At 44.1% G+C, this 24,751-nt stretch overlaps 1 protein-coding gene across 2 annotated transcripts in view; it reads left to right on the forward strand.

Moving 5' to 3' along the window:
• Nucleotides 1-24,751, forward strand: part of MRPL11 (mitochondrial ribosomal protein L11) — a 78,695-nt gene that overhangs the window by 17,902 nt on the left and 36,042 nt on the right. Inside the window, exon 3 of one of the 2 annotated variants that reach the window (XM_075837367.1) lies at nucleotides 12,863-12,958. The exons of the other annotated variant lie outside the window; for it this stretch is intronic. Coding sequence (XP_075693482.1) covers nucleotides 12,863-12,958 — 96 coding nt within the window. The remainder of the gene's footprint in view (nucleotides 1-12,862; nucleotides 12,959-24,751) is intronic. 2 annotated transcript variants of the gene reach the window in all.

The raw sequence follows: 24,751 nt of genomic DNA on the forward strand, positions 1-24,751 counted from the left end.
CTAACACACAGTGTAGTAGGTTTACATACAGTAGTAAACACACACAAAGACGAACATACATAGAAATCTCTTACCTGCTCCTGCCGCCGCGGCTCCCTACGGCCCGTCCGCTCCGTCTGCTGCCGCTGGTCCAAGTGCACAAGTCCGGAAGCCGCGACCGGAAGTAGTAATCTTACTGTCCGGCCGCGACTTCCGGTCCACAGGAAAATCTCGCCGGACGGCGCGCATTTCAAATTGGACTGTGTGGGAGCGGCGCATGCGCAGTTCCCACACAGACGGCGTACGCAGAAGTGGATGGGACGGGACCCGTTCGTAGTCCCTATGGGACTGTGGCTGCCGTATTCCATGTCTGTATGTGTCGTTAATCGACACATACAGAAATGGAAAAAAAAATGGCAGCCCCCATAGGGAAGAAAAAGTGTAAAAATAAGAAAAAGTAACACCCAAACACACCAATTAATCCAAACGTTTTTAATAAAGCACGAACATCTTTAACATATTAAAAAAAAAAATTGTGATGACACTGTTCCTTTAACCCATTCAGGACGCAGCCTGTTTTGGCCTTGTGGCACAACCGTTTTTTTTTTTTAAAATTTTTTTATTTTTTTTTTTTCAAATCTGACGTGTTACTTTATGAAGTAATAACTTGAGAATGCTTTTATCTATCCAAGAGATTCTGAGATTGTTTACCCATGACATATTGTTTTTTATATTAGTGGAAAAACTTGGTCAATAAATTCAATATTTATTCGTGAATACCACCAAAATTTGCAAAATTTAGCATTTTTCTTAATGTAAATGGATCTGCTTGTAAAACAGACTAATACTACACAATATAGTCACTAGTTAACATTTCCCATATGTCTACTTTTGTTTGCATTGGTTTTTGAACGTGTTTTTTTATTTTTCTAGGATGTTACAAGGTTTAGAACTTTAGCAGCAATTTCTCACATTTTCGAGATGTAGTTTTTATTGGTACAGTTTTTTGGTACATTCAACCCTTTGATCACTTTTTATTACATTTTATTTAGAGATATGGTAACCAAAAAACAGCGATTTTGCCGTTTTAAATGCTTTATTTCTTACGGCATTCAAATGACATATTTACTTTATTCTGCGGGTTGGTACAATTACGGCGATACCATATGTACCGTATTTTTCGGACTAGAAGACGCACCCAGGTTTTAGACAACAGAAAATAGGAAAAAATTTCATATTTTACTTCTTTTACGGAGAAAAATCTATTTGTTAAAAAAAATAATTCGTTCAGTTTCACCACATTCTGAGAGCCATAAATTATTGAGCGGTGTGAGGGCTTATTTTTTGCGGGATGAGCTGTAGTTTTTATTAGCACTATTTTTTTGGTACATACGATTTTAGCACATTTTTATTTCATTCTTTTTAGCGTGACCAAAAAATGATGATTCTGGGTTGTTTTTTTTTGCGCCGTTCACTGTGAGTCAAATAATGCTATATTGTAAGAGTTTTGGACTTTTACGGACACAGCGATACAAATTTTTACATTTTTTTTTTTATTTTTACATTGTGCTTGGGGGAAAATGGGAAAAGGGGTTTTTTATTTTTTTTAAACTTTTGGAATTTTTTTTTCACTCTTCAAAATGTTTCTAACTTTTTTTTAATTTTTTTTAATTTTATTTTTTACTACACATTTTATTAGTTTCCCTAGGAGACTTGAACCAGCGATCATTAGATCGCTGGTACAATACACTGCAATACATGGATGAGTTAAGGAAACCGCGTAACTCGCTGAGCTACGCTGTTTCTGTAACTCCCTTAGTAGTGAATGGCAGTTACGGAGACTGCGTAGCTCAGCGAGTTATGCTGTTTTCGGAACTCTACCATGTAAGCGGGAAGTGGCTGGGAGACAGCGGAGCCGGGTAAGATAGAACAGTGTTTAGGGGGCCTAGTTCTACAGATAGGTGCGGGTCCCAGAGGTGAGACCCTCATCTATCGGACATTTATGACGTATCCTGTGGATATGTCATAAATGTCCTTCATGGGAAAACCACTATAAATGCCGCGGTCGTTATTGACTGTGACATTTAACTAGTTAAACGGGCAGGAACAATGCCATCGCTGACAGCTGCGGTGTATGGAGCGGGCTCAGCGCGTGAGCAGGCTCCATTTATCACCCACTCCATCATGTGCAGGCACATCACGGAGCGGGTTAAGTAAGAAGCGGCCAGGGGGCCCGCTGCCGGGTTCCTTGACTGCCGACTATAAGACGCAGGGACTTTTTAGCAAGATTTATTCTTGCTAAAAACTGCGTCTTATGGTCCGAAAAATACGGTGTATAGTTTTTTTTTTGTTTTTTTTTAATGTTTTGCAGCGTTTGCATTGATACATTATTTGATAAAAAAGTAATTTTATTTTATGTGTCATAACTGAGCCATAACTTTTTTTTTTATTTTTCAGTCAAAAAAGCTGTGTAAGTGTTAAGGATCTGCCAGGCACAGCTTCTGTGTCTACGCCCATAGGTAATCAGTCTGCACCTGCTTCTATGTCTGTGAGACTGACTCCATCTTCCACCGCTCAGGATGGCAGGCTTAGGAGTGGGAGAGCCTATCACAGCCTGGCCAGACGGAGCTAGTTCCCGCCCTCTGTCTATTTATACCTGCCTTTCCTGTTCCTCCTTGCTTGTGATTCTTCTCGTTTGGTTTCCTGGCCCTGCTGCAGCCTCTTGAACTCTTTGACCCTGCTTCATATTGACCCTGGCTTACTGACTACTCTCCTGCTCTGCGTTTGGTACCTCGTACACTCCTGGTTTGACTCTACTTGTTCACTACTCTCCTGCTCTGCGTTTGGTACCTCGTACACTCATGGTTTGACTCGGCTCGTTCACCACTCTTGTTGCTCACGGTGTTGCCGTGGGCAACTGCCCTTTTTCCCTTGCTTCTGTGTACCCTTGTCTGTTTGTCTGTCGTGCACTTATTGAGCGTAGGGACCGTCGCCCAGTTGTACCCCGTCGCCTAGGGCGGGTCGTTGCAAGTAGGCAGGGACTGAGTGGCGGGTAGATTAGGGCTCACTTGTCTGTTTCCTTACCCCCATAATTACAGTAAGGGCTTGTTTTGTTGCGGGATGGGTTGTAGTTTTTATTGGTACTATTTTAGGGTACATTCTACTTTTTGATCACTTTTTATTCTATATTTTGGGAGGGGAGGTGACCCAAAAATGTAACTTTTTGGCTTTTTTTTTTTTTTTTACCTGCAGCACTGATCGCTGCTAGAATACGTTACACTACACTAGTAATGTATTCCAACTGTCAGTGTGACGGGGCTGCCGATGTGCTAAAAAATAAATAAATGCGGTGATTGCAATCGATCACCGAATTTAAGGGGTAATTGCCAAAATCAGCGGTGATGAGCCGCTGATCGTCAACAGTGGAATGTCAGTTGTCGGGGACAGCTGGCTTACCGGTTCCCCGTGCACACTGCCACCGACAGTGTGCATCGGGAACTGTGCCGTAACTGTGCATCCTGGTGAGCTAAGACACTGGCCACCAGTTCGTACTGTTGCGTCGTGGTGCGCCTAGGGGTTAAAGTTCTTCCATTTTCTGATGTGAGGCATGTGGTGTGATGAATTTGAACCTCCATGTGCCTCACATTAATGGTAATTAGCCCCATCATGTTTCTCAGTCATTATGGACAGCACTGGGTTAATATGTGAGGTACATGATGGGGTTAATTACGATCTAATGTGAGGTACATGGAGGTACTAAAATCCATAACACCTTGTGACTCATTAATAGGTAAAAGAAAGCAGTTTTTTTTTTTTTTTTTTTTTTTATACAGCGTACACATCCTCTGTGACGCTATAAATTTGTTGTGCAGGTTATTAGTCGCAATGATACAGAATGTGTGTTTTATGTTGAGACTTTTTTATTTTAATTATTGTAAAAAATGTTTTTTTTGTTTTTTTTAAGAATTTATTTATTTTTTACTTAGTTTTTAAACTTTAATGTACTGGCATGATAGTACATAGGCAGTTGTTAGGGCATACTTAGGTATGTCCTAACAGGAAATATGGTCAGACAGACAGCCCTGGGTTCCTTCAATGGACCCTGGGCTGTCAGCCCATGTATGGTATCTCCCTAGATCCAGGGGCATCCCCATTCTCATTTACTCTTGAATGCGCCGGTCAGCTTTGGTTGCAGCATTGAAGGGAATAGCGGCAGAGATAAGGGGTTTCTCTAATCTCCACCGTTAGAGAGGGGCTGTGGCTGTGTAATACAGCCATAGCCCCGCTCCTGACAAGTGTGCATAAGGTGATGTGGCTGAAGCTGCACTAATAAGTGGCGCCGGTACTGAAGATAGAGAACATGGAGGTGTTTTGCAGTGCGCCTGCCATGTTCTTTGTCTTCAGGGCAGGCTCCACATCTCATTAGTGCAGCGACGGCCGCATGACCTCATGAAGACAGCGCGCGCACACTTGTTGTCAGGAGCGGGGCAATGGCTGTATTACACAGCCGCAGTCCTACTCTGATTAAATTCATGTGTTACAATACTAAGCTGGGCGGCCGCACATCTTAGTTTAGAAATACATTAATGGTATTGAACAGTTTGAGGTATTGAACAGATGGTCGGGTATTGGATTGTACCTGGCTCTTCCTGGCACCCATGATGGCGGTGGGTACTGGGGTAATAATGAGGGGTTAGTGCTAGCCTTTTTACTGGCTAACACTAAACCCTGCATTGGTAATGGATGCGTCAAACAGACAACTGCCATCACGAAGATGCTAATAAAGTATTAAATAAACGAGACAAGAAAATATTTTTATTGAAAGAAAAACTCTGCCCCCCACACAAGAACCTCGTTAACCATTTTATTTAAAAAGCAAAATAAAAACGTAGATCATCGCAGTAGTCCAATGAATCTACAATGTAGTCCAAAAGGTCCAGCGGAACCTGCAAAACAAAAAAAATAAAGTTAGCAATATGAAAAATATAAATACTTAGGCCCTGTTCACAGTGAGTTTTTTTGCAGGTGTAAAAATCTGCCTCAAAATTCCTTTAGGAATTTTGAGGCAGGTTTTGACAAGCCTTCACTATTTGCTGTGTTTTTCGCCCACGGGAAAAAAACTCCCCGAAAAACGCCTTCTCTGCCTCCCACAGGTGTCAATGGGAGGTCAGAGACGGAAATGCCGAAGAAAGGGCATGTGTAAAAACCGCACGCGGGAAAAAACGCCTCTGCCACCCATTGAAATAAATAGGAGGTGATTTTAGGCGTTTTTGCCATGGTTTCAGACACGGTTTCCACGTCAAATAGCGCCAAAATACTCTGTGTGAACTAACCCTAATACTCCCCTACAGCAGACTTCTGTCTTCTTCTCTGCGCCACTATAAATACTAGAGGTCAATGAACTGTTGTTTATATTGTGACGCACGGGACCTAGAGATGCGCCTGAAATATTAATAGTTGTTAAGAATTCTGACGCATCATGGAGCTCCCCCCCCCCCACATATGCAGATGCTCCGCAACCCCCACAGGCGCACCCCCCACACCCGCAAATCACCACACAACCCCCCCCCCCCCCACAAGGACCCTGCATGCACCCCCCCCAAGCACACACCCACCACCGCACACACCCCCCTATGCTGCCAGGCTTCAACAACATGGTGGTAGCTTTCCCCCTACAAACCAACTTCTACACTGGTCACTGTAAACTGCGCATGTCACAGATCATGCATAGTTCAGAGTTACAACGGCCAGAAGCTTAGGAACAGCTCCCGTCCCTATCTCTTATCTCCTAAGCCCTGTAGCTGCCTGTATTGCATCTGTGTATGTGTCGTGAAGAAACACATACACAGAAGCATTAACCCCTTCCCGACATCCGCCGTATATATACACGGCGCTGCCGGGAAGGTGTTCCCGCAAACCGCAGTACAGTTACGTTGCAGTGATGGTGCGGGCTCAGAAGCAGAGCCGGCATCATCACCGCGGGGTGACAGCTGTATTATACAGCTGGCACCCTCCTGTAACTGCCAGGACCGGAGCTATTCTCTGATCCGGCTGATTAACCCCTCAGATGCTGCTCTCAATAGAGCGCAGCATCTGATGGGTTTTAACCCGACCGGCAACCTAGCGACACAATCGCTGGGTTGCTATGGCAATCGGACGCCAAATAATGGCGTCCGAGCCTGCCTTGCACGGGAGCCGATGAGGACCCGCCTGCGGCGTGTTCCCATAGGCTTGCTGTCAGTGAATAACTGACAGCGCTAATACACTGCACTACGTATGTAGTAGCGATCGGGGCATTAAGTTTCAAGTTAAAAAAAAAAAAGCTAAACTGCCTTTTTTTCCCATAGTAAGTCTTTTTTATCATGGGAAAAACCGTAAAAAATTAAACTATACATAATTGGTATCGCCACGTTCGTAACGACCCAAGCTACAAAACTATTATGTAAATTATCCCGCACGGTGTACACCGTAAAAAAAAACATGAAAAACAACGCCAGAATCTTTGTTTTTTATGTCCCATCTCCTCCCAAAAAATCAAAAAGTCACATTTACTCCAAAATAGTACCAATAAAAACGACAATCCGTGCTGCAAAAAATAATCCCTGACACAACTTTGTCCACGCAAAAATAAAAAAGTTATGGGTCTTAGAATATGGCGACAGAAAACAAATGATTTTATAAAAAAAGTGATTTTATTGTGCAAAAGCTGCAATACATAAAAAAACTATATAAATTTGGTATCGCCGTAATCGTATCGACCCGCAGAATAAAGCTAACATGTAATTTAGGGCGCACCGTGGATGCCGAAAAAAAAAAAAACAATAAAAAACTATTCCAGAATTGCTTGTTTTTGGTAATTTCCTTTACCAAAAAATGAAATCTAAAGTGATTAAAAAGGCATATGTGTTCTAAAATGGTACCAATAAAATCTACAGCCCGTCTCGCAAAAAACAAGCCCGCACACCGCTCAATCAACTGAAAAATAAAAAAGTTATGGCACTAGTAATGCGGTGATGAAAAAACATCTCAATGCGCAGGCCGGAGGCGAACATTCCTTCAGTTTCAGGGCCCTAGTATTTGGGAACTAGGAAGGTAAGGGACATAACACATACGCCTGAAGCGAGGGTGCCCGTATTATACCAGCGCAAAACTTTCCCAGCAATATTTCCCAAACTGCGACGGAGAAAAAGTCCCCAAAAGGTGCAGAGCGTTACAAAAGGGGGATAAGAAAGAAAACCGTTTATCAGTGTGACACCGGCCTGCGCATAACTGATCGCTTCACATCGTAACACACATCCATGGATAATTGTATTAGTTACCCCATTATTATACCCTCTTATTATGCCCTGATGTACTCCGCACAGATTACATATACCCCTGATATACTCCGCACAGATTACATATGCCACCACATTATAAACTGAAATACCAGCAAAACCCCAAACAGAACTACTACTAAGCAAAATCCATGCTCAAAATGGCGGTCTTTCCCTTCTTAGCCCTACAGTGTGCCCAAACAGCAATTTATAGCCACAAGTAAGGCATTACCATACCCGGGAGAGCCCGCTTAACAATTTATGTGGTAAGATTCTCTAGGGGCACAATATATTGTGCGGTGAATAGGCAGATCAGTGGAAAAATTGCAATTTTCACTTTGCACCATCCATTGCGTATTCATTTCTGAAAAACACCTGTGGAGTCTAAATTCTCACTACACCCCTTGATAAATGCCTTTTAGGGGTGTAGTTTCTAAAACGGGGTCACTTTTGTTTTGTACATCAGTGGTTTTGCAAATGCAACATGCTGTCCGCAAACCATTCCAGCAAAATCTACGCTCCAAAAGATAAATACTGCTCCTTTTCTTCTGAATGCTCCCATATTTGTAAACAGCTGATTATAACCAAATATGGGGTGTTACCGTGCTCGGGAGAAATTTCTTTACAAATGTTAGGGTGCTTTTTCTTTTCTCTTCCTTGTAAAAATGAAAAATGTTGATCTAAAACTACATCTTGTTGGAAAAAAAAATTATTTTTCATTTTCATGGCTTAATTCTAATTAATTCAGCAAAAAACCTTTGGGATCAAAATTTTCACTATACCCCTAGATTCCTCAGGGTTGCAGTTTCCCAAATGGAGTCACTTTTGGGGTGTTTCCACTGTACTAGTACTACAGGGGCTCAGCAAATGTGACATGGCGCCCAGAAACCATTCCAAAATCCAAATGGTGCTCCTTCCATTCTGAGCCCTACCGTGTGTCCAAACAGATGTTTATGACCACATGTGGGGTATTGTTTTACTCGGGAGAAATGTCTTTACAAATTTTATGGTGCTTTTTCTCCTTTAGTCCTTGTGGAAATGAAAAAAATTAGCTAAACCTACATTTTATTTGAAAAGATGTAGATTTTCATTTTCACAGCCTACTTCCAAAAATTTCTGCAAAAAACCTGTGGGGTCAAAATGCTCACCCTACCCCTAGATAATTTCCTCAAGGGGTATAGTTTCCAAAATGGGGTCACTTGTTGGGGGTTTCCACTGTTTTGTCCCCTCAGGGGCTTTGATAATGCGACATGGCCACCGCAAACCATTCCTTCTAAATTTGAGTTCCAAAAGCCAAATGGTGCTCTTTCCCTTCTCAGCCTCGCCGTGTGTCCAAACAGCCGTTTATTACCACATGTGGGGTATTGTATTACTCGGGAGAAATGTCTTTACAAATTTTATGGTGCTTTTTCTCCTTTAGTCCTTGTGGAAATGAAAAAAAATTAGCTAAACCTACATTTTATTTGAAAAAATGTAGATTTTCATGGCCTAGTTCCAAAAATTTTTGCAAAAAAACTGGCGGGTCAAAATGCTTGCTACACCCCTAAATAACTTCCTCGAGGGGTGTAGTTTCTCAAATGGGGTCACTTTTGGGGGGTTTCCACTTTTTTAGTTCCACAAGACCTCTTCAAAGCTGACATGGTACCTAAAATATATTCTAATAAAAAAGAGGCCCAAAATCCACTAGGTGCTACTTTTTCTTCGGAGGCCGGTGCTTCGGTCCAGTAGCACGCTAACGGCCACATGTGGGATATTTCCTAAAACTGCAGAACCTGGGCAATAAATATTGAGTTGCATTTCTCTGGTAAAATCTTCTGTGGTAAAAAAAAAATGGATTCAAAATGAATTTCTCGAAAAAAATAATGAACTTTGTAAATTTCACCTCTACATTGCCTTCATTTCTGCGCAATGTCTAAAGGGTTAAGAAACTTTCTAAATGCTGTTTTGAATACTTTGATGGGTGCAGTTTTTAAAATGGGGTGACTTATTGGGGGTTTCTAATATCTAAGGTCCTCAAAACCACTTCACAACTGAACTGCCCCCTGTAAAAATAGCATTTTGACATTTTCTTGAAAATGTGAGCAATTGCTGCTAAAGTTCTAAGCCTTGTAACGTCCTAGAAAAATAGAAGGATGTTCAAAAAATGATGCCAAACTAAAGTAGACATATGGGGGATGTTAATTAGCAACAATTTTATGTGGTATAACTGCCTGTCTTACAAGCAGATATATTTAAATTGAGAAAAATGCTAATTATTGCAATTTTTCGCTAAATTTTGGTGTTTTTCACAATTAAATACTGAATGTATAGGGCAAATTTTGCCGGTAACAAAGTCCAATGTGTCACGAGAAAACAGTCTCAGAATCGCTTGGCTAGGTAAAAGCATTCCGGAGTTATTACCACATAAAGTGAAACATGTCAGATTTGAAAAATGAGGCTCTGTCAGGAAGGTCAAACGTGGCCACAGCGGGAAGGGGTTAAAAAATGGCAGCCCCCATAAAAAAAAAGTGTTTTTAAAACAAAATGTAATGTAAAAAAATAAATAAATAAAAACACATAAAACAATAAAAAAAAAATTCTTTCCTTTTAAAGGGGTTTTCCCATGAGACATTTATGACCTATCCACAGGGCCCCTTAAACCCCGTTCTAGCTTTGTCTGATCTCGTGTACGCCCGGCCACTTCCTAGTTATACGGTTGGGAGTTACGAAAACAGTGTAGCTTGATGAGTTACGCTGTTTCCGTTAGTCCTATAGAACTAAATGGTAGTTACGGAAACCGCAAAGCTCGCATGCTACGCTGCTTCCGTAACTGCCATTCACTACTATGGGAGTTCGGAAACCGCGTAGCTCAGCAAGCTACGCTGTTTTTTTAACTCCCGACCATATAACCAGGAAGTGGCCGGGAGTCAGCGAGATCAGACAAAACTAGAACGGGGTTTAGGGGGCCCCGTTCGAGAGATAGGTGCAAGTCCCAGAGGTGGGACCCGCATCTATCTGACACTTATGACACATCCTGTGGATACTTTTCTCACCTGTGTGCTTCGTGCACAGACTCTTAACCGCGCATGCGCTGAGAGTGCCGTATCCCGGAGTGCCTCAATGTTTGTCTGCGTTACCTTGGTGATGAGCGTCTGACGTATTTTTGACGAGACGTTTCAGCGACCATGCAGTCACATGGCACTTCCGGCGATGCGGTGTCCGTCATCATGGCTATTAAGCGCCGATTTGCAGATTACCCACAGTTTGGAATTACCTTTTCTGTGCTCCCAGTACTCCTATATTAAAAAAAAACATTTTAAATTGGTCAGCCTCCTGACAAAGCCGGTCTGAGGCGAAACGCGCGTCGAGGCGTTCTTTTTCTGTGCCACATCTAGGTTGACGTATCAATCTCCTCCCACCATGTCTATAGGTATGATTTATTGCTTTTTGGTGTCATACTTCATCCCTTATTGATACTATTTACTTAGGGTTGTACATGAATATGTATTCGCCATTTATATTCACTTACCCTTAGCTATATATTGTTGGGCTGTGTATTTGTGCTGTCTTTTACAGCTGCATATGTCCTCTACATTTCATGGTGTTTTTGTGCACATGGTACAATAGTCTCTAGATGGGTTGTTCTGTTTACCCTCGGGTATAGGTTAAGAATTTGTAGTCGGCACACCTTGCTTGTGTTACAAAAATATATCTTTATTGGATAGGATGCCAAAGGCTACATGTGCGACGTCGACGTTTCGGTCGATAAGACCTTCGTCGGGCACTGAGCCGTGCTGGGGACTGGATCGATGCAAAATATAATGCATATGTAGCGCTGCTATATTGAGTACTCGGCGGCTTATCGCTCTAGATGGGCGGTAAGCCGCCGAGTACTCAATATAGCAGCGCTACATATGCATTATATTTTGCATCGATCCAGTCCCCAGCACGGCTCAGTGCCCGACGAAGGTCTTATCGACCGAAACGTCGACGTCGCACATGTAGCCTCTGGCATCCTATCCAATAAAGATATATTTTTGTAACACAAGCAAGGTGTGCAGACTACAAATTCTTAACCTATACCCGGGTTGGGACCCTACCTCGAGCACCCAAAGAAACCAGTGCCATCTGAACACAACCATATATGTACCCTCGGGTATAATTACATCTTTACCTCTCTTATGCTGCTCTTGGAATCTGACTTATTTTATTATTGATATTATTTCTGATATTGCGTATTGTTATTTATTATGCACCAATAAAGATTTAGATATTTTATGAGGATACGTGTCAGTTATCTATTTATATGTATAATATAGGGTGCTATGTCCCCTATGTTTTTTGGTTGTTCTGCATATAGTGGGGACTCCCTTGCTCTGCTGTTTTGAGGTTGTTTTTTAGGTTTACTAATAATATCCTGTGGATATGTCATAAATGTCTCTCATAGGAAAAACCCTTTAAGCACTACAGGCTTCAGCTCTCCTCAAATGAAGATCTGGCCTCTGGTAGGAAAGTTTTGCAGGCAGTAGTCCCACCCTAGACTATTTAGTCTATTCCCCATGGGTGCTGTTATAGGGCGATAAAGAAAATCAAAATTACTTTGTTTTTCTTGAGCCCATGACCGCACCCGCCAGTTCCCACCCACCTCTTCACTCCCGATAGATATTATAGAGGTGTGTTAAAATATAATGTAAGAGATAGTATAAAAATTTGCAAAAAAAAAAATAAATAAAAATGTTATCGTGAATTTAGTCCTCGGTTTTGCCAACAACTGGGGATGTTGGGGCTGTTCCCTCCTTTTTAAATGAATCCTGTTTCCTGTCCAGAGGAGTAGGCGATCTCTCAATGGGTGCTGTCATGGGCTCAAGAAAAAACAATTACCGTTAAGTGGTTTTTGTTTTTTTCGGGACAATATTTACACTGTAGTTATCAGCATGAAAGCGCCTAATAGATTAGTTATGAGATAGCCATTCATAAACTATTGACAGAACCTCTTTAAGGAAACTGCTCAACCTTAGCGGCCTATAAAAAAAAACGTGTGTAGACTGTAAGAAGTCACTTGCTTCCTCCTATAAAAAGGCGTTATCCAGCCAGTATGAATTGATGGGTTGGGGTCCGACTCCCGGGACCCCCGCCGATCAGCTCTTTTGAAGGGGGTACAGCGCTCGTACGAGCGCTGCTTCCCCATCGTTTCTACTTGCTCATTGTGACTCTTCGACACGCATTTAGCGGTGATTCACAGGTATTGCAGCCTTTTCTCCCATGGAAGTGAATTGAAGAAAAGGCTGCAATACCTGTGAATCACCGCTAAATGCATGTCGAAAATTCACAGTGAGCAAGTAGAAATGAAGGGGAAGCAGCACTCGTACGAAACCCCCTTCAAAACATCTGATCTGTGGGGGTCCCGGGAGTCGAAACCCAAGCCGTCCGCTATTGCTGGCCTATCCTGAGGATAGGCCATCGATTACTACTGGCTGGAAAATCCCTATTTAAAATCCCTTATTAAAGGTGAAGTTTTATTATCTGACAGCCCAGATGAGGGAGAGATCCAATCTCAGGATGAGTCTCTATCTTCTATCCTACTGCAGGACATACCGGTAGTATCGTCGGATGAATCAGATTGTCTTCTTAACCACTTAAGGACACAGCCTGTTTTGGCCTTTAGGACACAGACAATTTATGTGGTAATAACTCTGGAATGCTTTTACCTATCCAAGTGATTCTGAGATTGTTTTCTCGTGACATACTGTACTTTTGTGTTAGTGAAAAAATTTGGTCAATAAATTCAGTATTTTTGTGAAAAATACCAAAATTTAGAGAATTTTTTTGCATAAATTTATTTTTAATATATATATATTTTTGTAACACAAAGTTTTGCCAGAGAAATGCAACTCAACAGAGGCTACAGTTGATTCTGCAGCAGCATCGGCGTTTGCAGGTAAGTCGATGTAGCCTCTGTCGCCTGGTGCCGATGTGTCCTCGCTCGTCCGACACGATGCAGGACCTGGGGCAAGAAGTGACGTCACAGCGTGATCTCGCGATAACACGCTGTGTGTCTGTGCACTGCCAGAAGCTGTGTGTTAACGAAGAGAAGTGGATGATGCTGATTCGTCAGCATCATATACTTCTATTCACAACGCCCAGCTAGTAAAACAAGTAAAAACGCCCAGATGTTACACACACAATACACGCCCACTTGTACATAACTTTAAACACGCCCAGTTGTACTTAAGAGGCTCATTTGCATAAATATAAAAATGGTCATAACTTGGCCAAAAATGCTCGTTTTTGAAAAAAAAAACGTTACTGTAATCTACATTGCAGTGCCGATCTGCTGCAATACGAGATAGGGGTTTGAAAATCTGGTGACAGAGCCTCTTTAAGTTTTTTTTAGTCAACAGAGCTGTATCAGGGCTTGCTTTTTGCGAGACGAGATATAGTTTTTATAGGTACCATTTTTATATACGTGCGACTTTTTGATCACTTTTTTTATTTTAAATTTTTGGAAGGCAAAGTGACCAAAAAAACAGCAATTATGGCAGTATTTTTTAGTTTGTTTTTTTTTTTTGACGGCGTTCACTGTGCGGGATATATGACATAATATTTTTATAGTTCAGGTCGTTACGGTCGCAGCGTTACCAAATATGTATGGCTTTATTATTGTTTTCAATAATAAATGACTTGATAAGGGAAAAAGGGTGATAGTGTTTTATGTTATTACTTGAAACTTTTATTGTATTTTTTACAACTTTTAGTTTTACTTTTTTTACACTTTTCTTTAGTCCCATTAGGGGACTTGAAACTCCAACTGTTTGTTTGATGTTCTAATACATTGCACTACCTATGTAGTGCAATGTATTAGAACTGTCAGTTGTTCACTGACCGCAAGCCGATCAGGCTCCGGACGGTGCCTAATCTGCTTCCGTAATGGCAGACTGGAAGCCCTTGTTAGGCCTCCTGTTGCCATAGTAGCAGTCGCTTGGCAGGCTGACGATTTGCTACATACCGCCAAGATGCAGCGATCGCATTGGATCGCTGCATTGAAGGGGTTAATGGCAGGAATCTGAGCTAGCTCCGGTTCCTGCCGATACAGTGGGGTGTCAGCTCTAACATACAGGGCATAGGAGGCTTTCGTTGCTGGCGGACCGGGAGGTAAGTATTAGGCCTCCGATCACCTATGCAGCCACCGGCAACCCAGCGATCACGTTGCTGGGGTGTCGGTGGCTAAAAACTCCTCACATGCTACGATCTCTATTGAACGCAGCATGTGAGGGGTTAATCGGCCGGATCGGATGCTAGCTCCGGTCCTGGCCGATACCTCAGGGTGCTAGCTGTAACATACAGCTTGCACCCAGCGGTGATGTCGCTGGCTCAGCTCCTGAGCTAGCTCCATCTCCTTCACGTACATACGTGATTTTGCGGGAAGGGGTTAAGGTCATTCAGGCTACCATGAGTAGTAGATGGTAAATAACCTCTTTCCATACAGAATCAGGTGTTTTGGGGCCTGGGAGAAAGAAGATGTGTATTTCCTGTTCATAAAAATGTTAAACTTATATTTAAATAGTGGAAGGACCTGGAGAAGAGATCTGCAGATTCAGATGCCTTCAAACAGAAGTATCCATTTGCAGAGGAAGGCTCAGAACATTGGGACAAAGTTCCTAGAGTGGATGCACCAGTATCGGGTATTTCTAAGAAATCCTCCCTGCCGTTTGAAGACATGGGATTCTTACGGACCTCATGGTTTAATTAAATCTGAAGCCCTTCTTAAAAGAACATGGGAAGCTTCCACAGCTGTGTTCAGACCTGGGATCTCGGCTACGGTAAGAATCCTATCAATTTGGATTGATCAGCTGCAAAGTCATCTGACTGCTGGCACACCCAGAGAAGACATAATTTCCCCTTTACCTATGCTAAAGAAAGCCTCCAATCATTTAGCAGATACCTCGGTGGATTTGGTAAAGCTGTCATCCAGATCCGGTTCATTATCTAATGCAGCTAGAGGCTCACTTGTTGGGAATCTGGTCTGGTGATCCTCGTTCTAAGTGCAAGCTTGTAGGTATTCCATGTGAGGCGAACTCATGTTTAGATTGGGGTTAGATGACATCCTGGAAAAAGCGGCAGAAAAGAAGAAATATCCTGTGGAACAAAAATTCTCTAAACAACGAAGATACGTTTCGTAACCAGAGAGAGAGCGATTTCTTATGGAGGAGGACAAGGTTACAAAAGAAAGCAGGAATCCTCAAAATTCTAGTCTTACAGAGCCAAGGGGGAAAATAGTTTCTGTTCAACAGGGACAATCTATCCTCGTCATCACCACAGTGACGCCGGAAGTCCTGAGGGGCAGGCTGAACATTTTTGTTTGGTGGCCTGGAAGAACATCTAGCCATCCCCTGGATTCTAGAGCTAATACATCACGGTTATCCCCTAGAATTCCTTCCCAACCCTCCACAGAGATTCCGGTCTATGAATCAGCCTTCAGCAAAAAATCAAACCGCTTTAGAAAGGGAAATATGTGGTCTTCTTCAGAAGTGCCAGAATCCCAAGAAGGTAAGGGGTTTTATTTTCTGGTGTTCCTACTCCAGAGACTAACTGGCTCAGAAAGAGCTATTATTAACCTAAAAGCCCACAACAAATACTTAACATACAAAAGATTCAAGATGGAGACCATAAAATCTACAATAAACCTACTCCCCTCAGGTTGCCATGTGGTAAAGCCGGACTTGAGCGATGCTTATTATGTCCTGTTTCATCCAATATCTTAACCGTTTCTAAGGGTGGCTCTATATTACGACCACAAACTTCATAATTTTCAATTCCAGACTCTTCCATTCGGGCTGTGTGTGGCAAAGGTTATGGCAGATGTTACGGGTTTTCTTCATCTGAACAGTGTCCAAATTATAGCATACCTTGACGACTTCCTTATCTCAGCCCCATCAGCCTCCCAACTGCTTCTGGATCAAAACTTCGTCTTTCAAACACTTTTGTCAATAGGTTGGTTGGTAAACCACAAAAAAATGGATCTCTTCCCCGACCAACAAAAGTGTTTTCTCGGGGCCCTCCTTAACTCACAGGAAATTACCTCTTATCTTCCACAAGAGTAACAGATCTCCATCCCACTGAACATTTCTCTTCTGCAGAAGGAGATACCACTCGACCGAGAGATTGACTGTCCTAGGTCTACTAATCTCCACAGTTCCAGCAATCCTCTGGGCACAAGCTCAGTCAAGACCTCTGCAGCGGTTTCTTCTTTCTGTTGGACCACGAAGGACCAATCCTCCTTAGTGAAAAAGGTGAAGGTTTCTTTGTGCGGTAAGAAACTCCCTAAACTGGTGGCTAGTCTCAAGCACTCTCCAGAAAGGAGTCTTTTGGAGACCTATTCCACAAGTTTTAATCACGACAGATGGCAGCAGTCGGGGAGCCCACACATCCTCTACTGTAGTACAGGGCTTATGGGATCCTTTCATGGAAAGAGCTTCCTCCAACCTCCTGAGCGTTTTCAGCAGTGAAAGAGGCACTATGGGCTTTACAATCTTCTCTGCAGGAGAAACATATAAAACTTCTGTCAGACAATGTAACCACCGTGGCATACCTGAACAAACAAGGGAGGACCAGGAGCAAAAACCTTAACCAAGTGGCAACTCCGATCCTATCCTGGGCAGAAAATAATATTCTCTCCCTGTCAGCGGTTCATGTCAGAGGCAAAGAAAACAGAACAGCAGATTTTCTCAGCAGAGTGTCCCTGAAGGAAGGAGAGTGGAAATTAATTTCTTACATTTTCAGTCAGACCAGAAATGGTGGGGATACTTGATCGAGACCGGTTTGCCTCAAAGGAGAGCCATCAAGTTCCAGCTTTTTATTCTCTCCCACAGGGAAAATCCTGTAAACGTAGAATCTCTGTCGCAGAATTTGCCGAGAACTCTTCTTTATGCCTTCTCTCCATTCTCCTTGATACCTAGGGTTCTAGCGAAGATCCAAGAGGAAAATGCCAGAGTAATTTTAATGTAAACCTTATTGGGCCAGAAGATCTTGGTTTCATCTTCTTCTCTTCCAGTTTGCAGCAGGGAATTACTTGTCTCTTCCCTCCCTACCAGATCTTCTCGTTCAGGGACTTGTTTGTCAACCAAATATCTGTCAACTTCGGCTGATGGCTTGGATGCTGAGCGAAGGATCTTAAACATGGGGTTCTCAGATATTGTAATCTCAACCATTTCAAATAGCCACAAAAAAGTCACTTTTAAAATATATTTAAGTCTGAAAGACCTTCATCTCCTTTTCTCAGGATCGATAAGACGGACCTTCTCAACCTAATATTGCGTTAATCCTGGACTTTCTACAAAAAGACCTAAAAGAGAGAGACCTAAAAAACAGGACTTCAATGGTACAGATCTTGGCTCTGAATGCATTTTTGGACTGTAAACTGGCAGAAAATTTATCAAGTGGTTCATATAAGGTTCTGAACGCCTACATCCAGTAGTTTATTCTACAGTAGCCCCCTGGGAATATAAACCTTGTACTGTCAGTTCACTTTTCTCAGGTCCTTCCTTTTGAACCCATCTCTGAATTCTATCTTAGACTTCTTTCTTCCATTTTAAAACTATTTTTCTTCTAGCAATTACAACTGCCAGAAGCTTTTTCCTATAATCTCCTTACCTTACAGTATTTCTAGACAGGATCATCTTAAAGGGGTTTTCCCATCATGCGAGCTACGCTGTTTCCGTAACTGACATTCAGTTCTTTAAGAGTTAAGGAAACGGCGTAGCTCAGTGATCTGTGCTGTTTTGTAATTTCTGACCACGTAAGAAGTGTCAGCGGGAACAAAGAAAGGTAGAATGGGGTTAAGGGGGCCTGTTCGAGATGGGTGTGGGTCCCAAAGGTGGGACTCATCTGTCTGACATCCTGTGGATATGTCATAAATGTCCCTGATGGGAAAACCCCTTTAAAACACCAGCCTTCCTACCTTCCAAAGGTTGTATCAAAATTCCACTGTCAGCAGAATATTTCATTACCTTCCTTATTTTCATAACCCACCTTCCAGTGAAGAACTGGAATATCATCACCTTGGTGTTAGAAGATGTGTTCTTATCTACCTAGAGAGAGTCGCTGACTTCAGAAAAACTGACCATCTCTCTGTTCAGTTTCAGGAGAAATACAAAGGTATGGCGGCAAGTAAATCCACCATTGCCCGGTGGATTAAAATGACCATTTCTGCCTGTTACCAAAACAGAAACTTGTTGCCCCCAGAGGAGTTAAAAGCACATTCTACTAGAGTAGTTTCCACATCATGGGCTGAAGGGGCTTCCACATCTATTGACCAGATTTGTCGGGCAGCTAACTGGGCTAATCCATTGACTTTGTTCAAACATTATTAATTGGACGTTTTGTCAGATGGGGACTTGTCTTTTGGATGTAGTGATTTCTCCCCCTAATGTAACATCCTCTTTTATTCCGCCTGAGTGTCGTTGTGGATGTGCCAGGAAAATGTGAAAATGACTCTTACCGGTAACTGGATTTTCCGTAAGCCTCCACAACGGCACAGGATTTTCCCTCCCATGTTTTTCTGTTACTTGTGATTGCTTGGTATGGTTTACACTAAATATTGGAGCCTTGAATGGATGTACAGTGCTATAACTGGATAAGGTATGAATGAGGGGTCTTTTATGCTGTGTCCATGTTGTTGCCTGTCCCTAGAGAGGTGGGGAGTCCTCTTGTGTGCCGTTGTGGAGGTTTATGGAAAATCCAATAACCGGTAAGAGTAATTTTCATCTTTTGCATCACAAATGACTTTAGTATTTTTTTCGTAGAAGTAGCTGAATTGGGGCTTGTTTTTTGCAGGACGAGCTATTGTGTTTTTTTTATTATTGGTACCATTTTGGGGTGCATAGAATTTATTTGAATACTGTAATGACAGGGGGGTAGGGAAACAGACAGTGAGCCCTAATCTACCCACCACTCAGTCCCTGCCTACTTGCAACGACCCGCCCTAGGCGACGGGGTACAACTCGGCGACGGTCCCTACGCTCAGTAGGTGCACGACAGACAAACGGACAAGGGGACACAAGCAAAGGGAAATGGGGCAGTTGCCCACGGCAACACAGTGAGCAACAAGAGAGGTGAACGAGCCGAGTCAAACCAGGAATGTACGAGGTACCAAACGCAGAGCAGGAGAGTAGTCAGAAAGCCGGGGTCAGTATGAAGCAAGGTCAAATAGCTAGGAGCTGCAGCAAGGCCAGGAAACCACACGAGAAGAATCACAAGCAAAGGAGGAACAGGAAAGGCAGGTATAAATAGACAGAGGGCGGAACTAGCTCTGTCTTGCCAGGCTGCGATAGGCTCTCCCACTCCTAAGCCTGCCATCCTGAGTCATAGAACCAGGTGCAGACTGATTACCCATGGGCGTATACACAGAAATGCCTGGCAGATTCTTTACAGTACCCCCCCTTTTATGAGGGGCCACCGGACCCTTTCTAAGTGGACCTGGTTTATTGGGGAAACGAAGGTGGAACTTCCTGACCAATACCCCAGCGTGAACATCCCGGGCGGGTACCCAAGTCCTCTCCTCAGGCCCGTATCCTCTCCAATGGACCAGGTACTGGAGGGAGCCTTGGACCATCTTGCTGTCCACAATCTTGGCCACCTCGAATTCCACCCCCTCAGGGGTGAGAACGGGACCAGGAGGTTTCCTCGAGGGAGCCCAGGACGGGGAGCAGCGTTTAAGGAGGGAGGCATGAAACACGTCGTGTATACGAAAAGATGCGGGCAGCTCCAGTCGGAAGGAGACAGGATTGAGGACTTCGATGACCTTATACGGCCCTATAAACCGGGGAGCAAACTTCTTGGACGGGACCTTAAGGCGCAAGTTCTTAGATGATAACGACACCAGATCCCCGACCATAAACAAGGGGTTAGCAGAACGTCTTCTATCAGCCTGAGTTTTTTGTATACTCTGGGACGCCTCTAGGTTCTTCTGAACCTGGGCCCAGACTGTGCACAGTTCCCGATGAACGACCTCTACCTCGGGATTGTTGGAACTACCAGGTGAAACGGAGGAGAACCGTGGATTAAACCCAAAATTTACAGAAAAAGGGGGAGACCCCTGACGAGTTACTGACCCGGTTATTAAGGGAAAATTCGGCGAGGGGAATGAATGAGACCCAATCATATTGACAGTCAGAGATAAAACACCTTAAATATTGTTCTAGAGACTGATTAGTCTTCTCAGTTTGGCCATTAGTTTCAGGATGGAAGGCAGAGGAGAAGGACAGATCAATCTCCAACTTTTTACAGAAGGCTCTCCAAAACAAACAAATTGTACCCCTCTGTCAGAAACAATATTGACAGGGACCCCATGGAGACGCAGGATGTGTTTGACAAACAAGGTAGCTAACGTCGTAGCATTGGGTAGTTTCTTGAGGGGCACAAAGTGGCACATCTTACTGAAGCGGTCTACTACCACCCACACCACCGACTTGCCTTGAGATGGAGGCAAATCGGTGATAAAATCCATGGAGATATGGGTCCAAGGTCTCTGGGGAATGGGCAAAGAACATAGTAAGCCCACTGGTCGGGACCTGGGAGTCTTGGACCTGGCTCAAACCTCACAAGCGGCGACGTAGGCCTTAACGTTTTTAGGCAACCCAGGCCACCAATAGTTTCTGGCAATGAGGTGTTTGGTACCCAGGATGCCTGGATGACCAGATAGTGCGGAGTCATGATTTTCCCTAAGTACCCTTAGCCGGAGTTGCAGGGGAACAAACAGCTTGTTCTCAGGAAGGTTCCCGGGAGCTGAACCTTGATCAGCCGCAATTTCAGAGACTAAATCAGAATCAATAGAAGAAACGACTATACCAGGAGGCAAAATACAAGCAGGATCTTCCTCCGAGGGAGGGCTGGCCATGAAGCTACGCGACAGTGCATCGGCCTTAATATTTTTAGACCCAGCCCTATAGGTAACCAAAAAGTTGAATCTGGTAAAAAATAGCGCCCATCGAGCTTGTCTCGGGTTAGCCTCCGGGCAGATTCTAGGAAAACCAGATTCTTGTGGTCGGTAAGGACCGTTACCTGGTGCCTAGCCCCCTCCAGGAAGTGGCGCCACTCTTCAAATGCCCATTTAATGGCTAAGAGTTCGCGGTTGCCAATATCATAGTTACTCTCAGTGGGCGAAAACTTCCTGGAGAAGTAGTCATAGGGACGGAGATGGGTGAGGGACCTGGTACCCTGGGACAAGACAGCCCCCACTCCCACCTCGGATGCGTCAACCTCCACGATAAATGGCTCCATTTGGTTGGGCTGGACCAGCACCGGGGCTGAGATAAAGCACTTCTTAAGGTCCTCAAAAGCCTGGACCGCCTCAGGAGGTCAGTGGAGGAGATCAGCACCTTTGCGAGTGAGGTCCGTAAGAGGCTTAGCGATGACCGAGAAGTTAGCAATAAATCTCCTGTAATAATTAGGAAACCCCAAGAAACACTGTAACGCCTTCAGGGAGGCAGGTTGGACCCATTCCGCCACAGCCTGGACCTTGGCGGGGTCATTGCGGAATTCATGAGGAGTGAGAATTTGACCCAAAAATGGTATCTCTTGCACCCCAAACACACATTTTTCGGTCTTGGCAAACAGTTGGTTTTCCCGAAGGACCTGGAGCACCTTCCTGACATGCTCAATGTGGGAGGACCAGTCCTTGGAAAACACAAGTATGTCATCAAGGTACACTACAAGAAATACCCCCAGGTAATCTCTTAAAATCTCATTTATGAAATTCTGGAAGACCGCGGGAGCATTACACAACCCAAAGGGCATGACGAGGTATTCGAAATGACCTTCGGGCGTGTTAAACGCAGTCTTCCACTCATCCCCCTCTTTGATGCGGATAAGGTTATACGCCCCCCGTAGATCAAACTTAGAGAACCATTGGGCCCCCTGAACCTGATTAAAGAGATCAGGAATCAAAGGAAGGGGATACTGGTTCCTTACTGTGACCTTATTCAAATTACGGTAGTCAATGCATTGCCTAAGACCACCATCCTTCTTCCCTACGAAGATGAAGCCAGCACCTACCGGAGAAGTAGAGGCGCGAATGTAACCCTTGGCCAGGCATTCCTGGATATACTCTCTCATGGCTTCACGTTCGGGACAAGAAAGGTTAAATATCCTACCCTTAGGGAGCTTAGCTCCTGGTACCAAATCGATAGCGCAATCGTATTCTCTATGAGGAGGTAACACTTCGGAGGCCACCTTAGAGAAAACATCGGCGAAGTCCTGAACAAACTCAGGTAGCGTGTTCACCTCCTGAGGCGGAGAAATAGAATTAACAGAAAAACATGACGTCAAGCATTCATTACCCCATTTGGTAAGCTCCCCAGTATTCCAGTCAAACGTGGGATTATGCAACTGCAACCAGGGAAGGCCTAAAACCAAATCGGACGATAATCCCTGCATCAACAGTACAGAGCACTGCTCCAAATGCATGGAGCCAACAAGGAGTTCAAAAACGGGTATGCTGAGTAAAATAACCATTAGCAAGGGGAGTGGAGTCGATACCCACTACCGGGACAGGTTTAAGCAAATCAATCAAAGGCATAGCTAGAGACATAGCAAATTCCACAGACCTGATATTAGCAGAGGACCCTGAATCCACGAAGGCACTGCCGGTAGCAGACCTACCACCAAAAGAGACCTGAAAGGGAAGCAAGATTTTATTACGTTTCATATTTACGGGAAATACCTGTGCGCCCAAGTGACCTCCCCGATGATCACTTAGGCGCCGAAGTTCTTCCGGCTGCTTATTCTTACGCCTAGGACAGGTGTTCACTTGATGTTTGTCATCCCCACAATAGAAGCAGAGACCATTCTTCCTGCGGAACTCTCTACGTTGACGGGGGGACACGGAGGCCCCGAGTTGCATAAGTATCTCCGAGTCTTCCGTGGAAGAGCGAGGCAACGGGACCTCGGGAGGCATCATGGGGGAGTCAGAGGGGAAAACACAAAACCGTTCAAGTTGTCGTTCCCTGAGACGTCGGTCAAGTCGTACCGCTAAAGCCATAACTTGGTCTAAGGAGTCAGAACAGGGATAGCTAACTAGCAGGTCTTTCAGGGCGTTCGACAGACCCAACCTAAACTGGCACCTTAAGGCAGGGTCATTCCACCGAGAAGCTACGCACCACTTCCTAAAGTCAGAGCAATACTCCTCCACAGGTCTCTTACCCTGATGTAAGGTCACCAGCTGACTCTCGGCAAAGGCAGTCCTGTCAGTCTCGTCATAGATGAGTCCGAGAGCAGAAAAGAAACGATCAACGGAGGAAAGTTCAGGGACCAGGGAGACGGCCCATTCTTGGGGCCCTTCCTGGAGCCGGGACATAATTATACCCACCCGCTGGCTCTCAGAACCTGAGGAGTGGGGCTTTAAGCGAAAGTAGAGCTTACAACTCTCCCGAAAGGAGAGAAAAGTCCTCCGGTCCCCTGAGAACCGGTCAGGCAACTTGAGGTGAGAGGTACAACCATGGCAGCGTCAGGCTGGTTGCTGAGCCAGGGTCTCAAGGGGGTCCATAGTAGTGTCAGGGACCAGGGTAGCCTAGGTATATTGGCTTGTGATTGTGTAATGACAGGGGGGTAGGGAAACAGACAGTGAGCCCTAATCTACCCACCACTCAGTCCCTGCCTACTTGCAACGACCTGCCCTAGGCGACGGGGTACAACTGGGCGACGGTCCCTACGCTCAGTAGGTGCACGACAGACAAACGGACAAGGGGACACAAGCAAAGGGAAATGGGGCAGTTGCCCACGGCAACAGCGTGAGTAACAAGAGAGGTGAACGAGCCGAGTCAAACCAGGAATGTACGAGGTACCAAACGCAGAGCAGGAGAGTAGTCAGAAAGCCGGGGTCAGTATGAAGCAAGGTCAAATAGCTAGGAGCTGCAGCAAGGCCAGGAAACCACACGAGAAGAATCACAAGCAAAGGAGGAACAGGAAAGGCAGGTATAAATAGACAGAGGGCGGAACTAGCTCTGTCTTGCCAGGCTGCGATAGGCTCTCCCACTCCTAAGCCTGCCATCCTGAGTCATAGAACCAGGTGCAGACTGATTACCCATGGGCGTATACACAGAAGTGCCTGGCAGATCCTTTACAAATACATTTTTTTTTCTTTTTAATAAACTTTCTTTAACTGTATCTAATATATATTTATTATTATTATTATTATTATTATTATTATTATTATAATTTATTATTTTTTTTTTTTCTTAAGGTCCTAGCAGGGGAATTTAGAATTTGATCTTCTGATCGCCTATACAATGTTTTGGTATACTTTTTAGTATAATAATTACTGCCTGTCAGTACAAAGTGAACAGGCAGTCTATTAAGCATTATAGGCATTCATTCATGGCAGGCTTGGGGGCCTTTGTTAGCCGCCCGACTACCATGGCAACCCCTTTTGCGACCGGCATTCGCAGGCCACTGATAACAGAGGGAGCCCCCTGCCCCTGTTA

This window comes from Rhinoderma darwinii, chromosome 9, assembly GCF_050947455.1.
Source record: "Rhinoderma darwinii isolate aRhiDar2 chromosome 9, aRhiDar2.hap1, whole genome shotgun sequence".
NCBI lineage: Eukaryota > Metazoa > Chordata > Amphibia > Anura > Rhinodermatidae > Rhinoderma > Rhinoderma darwinii.